Genomic DNA, 7,759 nt, shown 5'->3' with positions numbered 1-7,759 from the left:
CTAATGATTTTGTTCTCTGAATTGCATATTTTTATTTTATACTTATGCACATACAAGATAATACAATTTCCTGTAAGAAAAGTAATACATTTAAATACACATTCTCAACAGTTCTTTAGCAGGTAGTCAGTAGTTTTAGCAGTGGCGTATCCAGGACATTTTTACTGGGGTGGCCAAGATGGGACACAAAGCTAGTGTGGGGTGGCCATATCTACTATAAAGTAATGTTATGTAAACCTTGAAACTCGCATGAACAATAGAGCTAATAATAGTAACAAAGTGCAATAGAGGTAGCTAGTTCTTGCTTTTTGCTCATTCTCCTGCTACAAAATGCTTTCACATAGGCCATAATACCACAAGACAAGACTTAAAGTCCAATGATGCCAACTGGTGGAATGGTACACAGAAGTCACGGTTCGGTATGAATTCTGTACAATGGAGGGAAAAGCAAAACAAAAATGCAGAAGGCATTTTTATTTTATTGTGCATGTCTCAGTCTGTACCACCTAGTGTCATACAGTCCCATGAGCAGCTGCAACAGCCTGAAGTGTGTAAAGTAATATGTAAACAGTAAACAATAAGTACCCCACATTAACATTAAGTTAGCATTAACTTGTAAGCAAAATAAGACAATCAGCCATAAAACTGAAAATACAGCATCTCTTATTTATGTGCTGATTGCCTAATCCTAACCCCACCCCTAATCCTAACCTTGCGTCTAAATGAGTTGCTTACATTAACAAAATGAGCCTACAATAGCAGACATAAGCCCTTTAAATAAAAATAAATGGCCATGTTTTATAAAAAGGTTCACAAAACTAAATAAAAATGTTTAGAAAATATGTAACGTTAATTTAGTTGTAGGTTACGTTCTCATATCCATTTTTTTCTCTCTAATGTCACGGAATAATCTGGTTTAGCTACTGCTTTACACAACTCTTTTGTAGTGTGGTTTTGGTCTACTAAAGTGTTGTACTTAAATAAACATTCACGAATGTACCTTACTACTTCTCGCCGCTGATTCCTGGTGGTTTAGAGAACACCGAGTCGCATCCTGTCGTTTCAAAGAATAGTACACCGGCGAGCGCGAAGTAAATGCCTCGTCCATTTGGGGAGGCGCGCGCGCCGTCATCGGAGGCTCGCGCTGCGGAGGCAGGCGAAAGTATAAACAAACCTAGCTTAAGGCGGGGCTACAGATTAGGTTTCCACAAATAACCCGCGTATCTAGCAGTAGTACCGCAGCATTACATGCATTAATTTGCACGCGAGTTTTATTAATTTTTTATACCATGTATTCTCCGTGTAAATTCATGCACCGAACCGTTTCGGTTCAATACGAATACATGTACCGTTCCACCCCTATGCCAACAGACCAAAAATATTTTAAGGATTAAGGTGCTTCTTTAAAAAGTAACTTTTGAACATTGTACTGGCCCTAAATCAGTTGATCAGCTGTCATCATTGACAGCATCTCTTGTTGTGTTGACGAACATGCAACTACCTATCAGATCTGGGGTGGCCACAGGGGTGGCCAATGAGCTTTCAGGGGTGGCCCTGGCCACCCCAGGCCACCCCCTAGAATCGCCACTGAGTTTTAGCTTTTGTTTTTTAAACATCTGAATCTCATTTCAATTAAAAACAATACATTTGGCTTTGTAACAAACAAGTTTCAATGCTGCTGGAGTTTATTAAAAAAAAAACATTCTTTAACAAACCAAGACGCTTTGCTGTGAATTTAAATGCTGGAAGTAATCAGAATTCAAGATATAAGAATCACAAGATTAAGTTTTAAAATAATTCAGTTTGTGTCAGTTTGCCACCATGTGGTTACAGAATATACTGCAGTTAATTGCAGTTTCAGTACACAGATTCACAGGCAGTTAAAAATAACATCAAAATACTATTCAACATATCCGTAATCCCAACATTTAGAAGAAAGTTGTAAATTTGTTTCTATTACCTCATTAACTTCAAAAATTTTCACTATTCTGTACAAGTATAACAGGTCTTTCCTCTTTAGTTAGAAACATGAACTCAGCAAGCAATCTGGGTTGTGTGAAAAGCAATGCTTTCAGCCTGTTTGATCTGGCACTAACAAATCATAAATTCCAGTGAAGCATAGTTTTAGAAATCTCCACTAGCGAGTCTAGAAGTTATATTACGATAAAACCGTTCATCAGCTCATTTTGTTTCAAACAACCGTCAACTGATCTCCAGCTCAGTGCTGCTAGTTACTAAGAGAAACTTAAAGAGAGAATAGTAGGGGCCTGAAAAATCAGATGAAGAAGATAAATAACCTGCTATGAGATTAGGTCGTTTAGTTTTTGTTCTCAGCAGGGTTCAGAATGTAGAGGACTGGAGCTTGAGAGCCGTCGGATGGTCAGTTTTACCTGGAGGGGGAGCGAAAAACAAACATAACAAAATAATTAAACTAGTTATATTGTAGCCCTGATTATTACAAAAGCATTCTTGTACTCTGACTCATGACTACCTCATCCTTGCTAAGTCTTTTTAGGTATCTGTGCATCTCCTCCACTGTGTCTGTCAACAGGTCATTGACAGCCAGGATCTGATCCCCCTTCTGGAAGAGACATGAGTTCTGAATCTGCTGACACTCAGACACACTGGAGAGGAAAAGAGATGTGGAGGAAAATAACACAACTTAAACATGAGTATTTCACACATACATGCACATATAGAGGTGTATAGACCGATGGTATGGCTGGATAAATGTGTTGATTTTAATCCATTCTCATTTTGAAGAACCGATTTCGATTCTTAAATTCCAAGGATCAATCTAATCAGTCTGTTTTCAGTTCATGAATGAATGGAACATGCAACATGTAGCACGCCTCATCCAATAAATCGAGATAAGCTTTGTTATTTTTTATATGAAACAAAGTCATCTTTCAAATTCTGTCGGCGCTAATTAATGTGGTGTGACCTATTTTTTTTCAGTCTATGGATGTGACAGACAGTTCAAAGCGAATGAATGAATGAACGGCAGAAATTATGTTGAAAGATACAATACAATGCCCAGCCCTAATATATTGCTAATTGTTGTTACATACATCCAAGCAAACTTACATGAACTTAGCTCAAAAACCAGAGGGCACATGGGCATGACACTTTTTGGGGTCAACTCAACATTTGAAGTCTTCCAGCGGATAGAGTATTTTTGAAGCAATGACTTTTCTTAATTTATCAGTGAGAATTTTACCATGGTTTGCCCCCCTCCTCTGTAAAGATCAAGCTTTTCAGCTCATGATGACTTACGCAGATTTCCTTCTCGACAATGGTGTGCGTTTCACTGAGGAATGGAAAACATTGTCAAAATGTAACTTGATTCCACCACAATTTCATAACCAGAGATTGATTGATATTTTCAAACAGTTGTTTTCCATTGAATTGTTCTTCATGCTAAGATATATTTAGAAAGTACTAGAGATATATTCTATATACTAGAGATATACTCGTGTCTGGAACTGACCAGTTTAGCTTTAAGTGGAGGCACAGTTTTCATTGAAGTCACAGCAAGAGTTATTATCGTTCTGGTTTCTTGCATTACACAAATTCTGGGATGACATTGATTGACGACCCATTATGGTGGTGCAGAAAGTTACAGAAAAAGAAAACAACAACAAAAAGAACATAGTTTTGCACTAAGCTTCAGATTTTATCCTCTAGGGTGTTATACCTATCTGCCTCAGTCGACTCGGTTTGCTGTTTCAAAGAATTAAAGGCTTTTGTGAGACAATCCAACAGGCTGCCTTCAAATGAACCAGTCACACTCTGCCTTGAGAGAGAAGCAAATAATTATTATTTAATATTTGCAGCACTGATCAGCAGCCAGTAAAACATTACTGCACAAAGCCTGTGAGTTTCTAAAATCAGTGAACTCATCTACATGCTGAGTACATTTATAAAAAACTTTGCAAAATGACGCTTGATTACCACAAACAAGCTTTCATACATTCAGTGCAACATTAACAATTTTAAAAGATGGAAATCAAATGAGCAGCAAATCAAAGACAAATTGGTCTATTAGACCACCTCATGCTTATTCAAGGACACAAATGGATTTAAATATAAAGAGTAATTTCACCTGAGGAACAACAATCACTGTCTAACAACTTAAAGAGAGGTAAAGGACATTTAAATCTAGAATAAGTTTGTCATACCTTAATGACATGTCCTCTTTGCTGTCCTCATCTAGGGTTTCATCTTTTTTCATCTCTTTATACACCTGAATACATAAAACAAAGGTATGTGGGGTTTTTAAAGTCAGAATGAATCATGATGAAAGTGTTTGGTTTTTATAAGTGAGAGCCTGTTTTTATTGGTTGAACTATACAATACCTCTGTTGCAGATGGACTGTTCTTGGGTGGTTGGCTACATGGACCATGCTGAGTGGTAACATTAGATGCTGACTTCTTCCTTGGAGGCACTGGGGGTCGACTATCAACTTTAGGCTACAGTTAAGAAGAGGTAATACTCAGAAATAATGCTGACAGAGTTATGGGGATTGAATTACAGTCACACACACTCATGTGAAAGCAATGCTGATGAGTTACCTCTTCAGTGTCACAGAGGTTTTGGTCACTAGAGTTGGATTCTGCCTTGATCTGCGGTTCAGTTTGTGACTCAGATTTGATATTCTATTAACATAATTTGAAAATGAACAGTATAAGACCCATCAAATTACATTGATTATAAATTACTTCAAAATATATGCAATTGCAAAATATTTTAAAAAGTAAAATGTTTATTATATAATTTGAATAAAACATATAGTTAATATATTTTTTCAGAGAGCATACTGATTACAGCTTTTCATATTAGGCAAAAAGTAGAATGTCTTACCTTCATAACCCCAGATAAAGCATTGAACCATCTTTCCACCTCCTCACTGAAAAGAAAACAATAGATCACATACAGCACTAAAACTACTAGCCTTCTATTTACTGGCCTTTATTTGCATAAATTCCTTTTTTTTTAATCCAGCTTTTTGTTAACTATTTGGAATTATAGTAAAGCAATGGTAATCATGGCAAACCTGGTGTCTCCAATGAAGAAATATTCTCTTTGGACCTTCTCTTCTCGATCTTCTGCTTTCATGAAGAGCACATAGGATGAAGAGCACCTGAAGTTTTTGCAGATCCATTGAAAAGCTGAATGCGATTGAGGGCGCATATGCAGGAGTGTGATGCTACATAAAAGAAAATAATTATATAATTGCATAATATAATTTTTTTTTACTCATTTGAGAAGCATTCAGCAGATTTTGTCTTACGTGGAAACCACTATGGATTTTATATGACTTCCTCTCTCAATGGATCTGTAGTATTTTAGCTCATGGCTGCTGTCTTTTGTCTTTGCGAGCACAAAGAAGCGACGCTTCCATGCTGTCTGCAATGGATAATGAAACTTGAAATACAGAGATAATACATGCAAACTGCTGATATTTGTGTTTAGGAAATCTAAATAGTATACCTTCATTTTTATCTTGCTAGAAGGAGGGGACTTGTACAGATAACCTGAGTACACTTCGTGTGCCTCAGCTGCTTCATTGTGACATGAAGTATTTGAATCTGTTGCAGAAGAGTACATGTGATCAACCAGACAATAAGACAAATGTTTTCTTCTGATCTCTTTTCAATGCCATTCTGGTTCCAGTCATTCTATATTGTTCGAAATAAATTTCAGACATACCTGATTTATGTCTTGACATTTGGATGACGTTGACTGCTAAAACAGACATGATATGTGTTGTGAGTACCTCACACACATCAGACAATTGTTAAGCAATGATTAATGCTTAAGAATTTACAACATAGAAAAAGCCACAGTGCTGTTAGGTATTTTACACAAATGTATTCATAAAGTAAAAAAACTCTTCACATGATCTTCACACCAGACCTTTTACCCACTAAAACTAACATTTTGTAGTTCAGTCACCCTCATGTCATTACAAACTTTTTGTGGAATACAAAAGGAGATCTTTAAAAAAAAAAAAAAAAAAAAGTCCATATGGTGAAATTCAGTGGGTCTAATGTTGTTTTGTACAAAAACAGTGAAAACATTCTTCAAAATTTCTTCTTTTGTATTCTGTAGAAGAAAAAAGTCATACAGGTTTGAAAGAACATGAGGATAACGATGACATCATTTTCATTTGGATTATCCCTTATTATATAATAGAGTATTATGTACAGTTCTTCCTGAGTCTTTTACGGCAATGAGTGTTTTTCATTGCAATTCTTAAAACTGTAAGAAAGATGCACATATTGTAAGCAGTGGTGTAGCCATCATTTCTTTATGTGCTCGAAACAGGCTGTCATAAGATCAGTAGACCCTGCAGTAAATACATTACCTTCACTACTGTGTTGCAATTAAAACAGTGTCCTCTGTACCGCTGTCCTGTTTTCAGAATGCATGTTATGATTTTGAAACTAAACTCCTTTTGTCTTTGAAGGAGGAGTTTCGAGTTTTGTCACCAAAGAGTCCTCCCTTTATTGGAAGCATTTTTTCTTTTAGGTGTACGGAATTGTTTTTATGGTAACTAGATATTTACTGGTAAAGACTAAAAGCGATGCAGGGTCATTTTCTTTTCCTTAATGTCTCAGATGGCTGTGGTTATTTACACAAATTCCTTTCACTTCTTTTATTCCAAGCTTAGAAAAATTCCACCACATTTCAGATTACTTGATAAAGGTGCACGCATGACCTTTTTTTTGTCATTTATGATAGAATCAGAAGATGTCATATGTAGATAATACATTCTGTATATGTAATAAATGTAATACATTTGTAATAGAATGTAATACGATATTTACATATGGCTATATTTAATATACTTGTGATAAAGGTCACTAATAATCATCTAAAAGTCACTACTGTTTAATAACAGTCAATAATACTATCCTCATAGGCATAAGATCAGATCAATTATTGAATGATGACTAAGATGAGTGCCTTGATTTTACATCTTATAGCAAGTAAACAATAAGAAACTACTTGCACATGGACAATAAATGAATGATTTATTGATCACTCTCAGTTAGAATCAGATTATATCTGATACATACAGTATGAGGTTTTTGGTTTCACTTCATTTTGATGGTCCCTTTAACACATTCTGTTGACTATAAGTAACCCTTGCATCTACATGTCTACTAACTCATTAGAATGTTAATAGAGTATTAGTAGACTGGTGGGGTTAGAATAAGTTGAAATGTACTTATAGTCAGTACTTATATAAGTTACTTATAGTAAGTAGAATGTCTGTTGGGGGACCATCACAATACAGACGGTCTACTAATACTCTAATGAGACTTAGTTAAAATGTAGTTGCAAGTTTACTTTTAGTCAACAGAATGTTCAAAATGGACCATCAAAATAAAGTAGTTTTTTTTTGTGTGTTTGTCTTTGGCTTTCTGGGAACATGATTAACACAAGGAACTAAGATGAAATCTTAAAATGACAAAACATTCCTACTGTGCATTTCAACCGTAACGGGGAACACTTACCATAACACCTGATGTACTTGTTACATCAGAAGAGGAATGGCATCTATGCTCATATTAGCCTCTGTTTCGTCCTTATCCTAAAGTTATCTTGGTCAGCTTGACCAGGCTCTTTATCCGGTCCATAGGGTGGACCTGCACTCAGAGACGACCAGTCCTGAATGTCAGCGTAGACCATTACTGATAGACTCTACAGCTCTAGAGAAAGATCCCCTGTGAAGACCTTGTTGACTTA

At 36.0% G+C, this 7,759-nt stretch overlaps 1 protein-coding gene across 4 annotated transcripts; it reads right to left on the bottom strand.

Moving 5' to 3' along the window:
* Positions 1-14: 14 nt before the first annotated feature.
* On the bottom strand, positions 15-7,547 carry plekhs1.1 (pleckstrin homology domain containing S1, tandem duplicate 1). Of its 4 annotated transcripts, none has more exons than XM_079596275.1 (13): positions 7,528-7,547; positions 5,714-5,749; positions 5,495-5,592; positions 5,295-5,410; positions 5,058-5,210; positions 4,865-4,910; positions 4,576-4,659; positions 4,360-4,473; positions 4,182-4,246; positions 3,698-3,796; positions 3,221-3,310; positions 2,492-2,624; positions 15-2,390 (listed from the first exon to the last, which is right to left on the bottom strand). In XM_079596275.1, the coding sequence occupies exons 2-13, from the start codon at positions 5,730-5,732 to the stop codon at positions 2,331-2,333; spliced, it is 1,077 nt and encodes a 358-aa protein (XP_079452401.1). In that variant the 5' UTR covers positions 5,733-5,749; positions 7,528-7,547; the 3' UTR covers positions 15-2,330. The 4 variants fall into 4 exon arrangements, with proteins under 4 accessions (XP_079452401.1, XP_079452400.1, XP_079452399.1 ...); XM_079596274.1 differs by lacking the exon at positions 7,528-7,547 and adding an exon at positions 6,372-6,468 and having other exon boundaries at positions 5,714-5,746; XM_079596273.1 differs by lacking the exon at positions 7,528-7,547 and adding an exon at positions 6,372-6,440.
* Positions 7,548-7,759: the final 212 nt, after the last annotated feature.

Source organism: Phoxinus phoxinus (genome assembly GCF_949152265.1).
Source record: "Phoxinus phoxinus genome assembly, chromosome: 21".
In the NCBI taxonomy this organism is placed as follows: domain Eukaryota; kingdom Metazoa; phylum Chordata; class Actinopteri; order Cypriniformes; family Leuciscidae; genus Phoxinus; species Phoxinus phoxinus.
Note: the sequence above shows the minus strand (reverse complement) of the source record. Positions and strands in the feature narration are given on the sequence as shown.

Excerpts from the sequence above, each read along its gene's own strand:
- plekhs1.1 (XM_079596275.1), bottom strand. Across the intron at positions 5,411-5,494 it reads CTAGCAAGATAAAAATGAAG|ACAGCATGGAAGCGTCGCTT; the intron begins GTATACTATTTA and ends TATCCATTGCAG. Across the intron at positions 2,391-2,491 it reads AAAGACTTAGCAAGGATGAG|GTAAAACTGACCATCCGACG; the intron begins GTAGTCATGAGT and ends CTCCCCCTCCAG.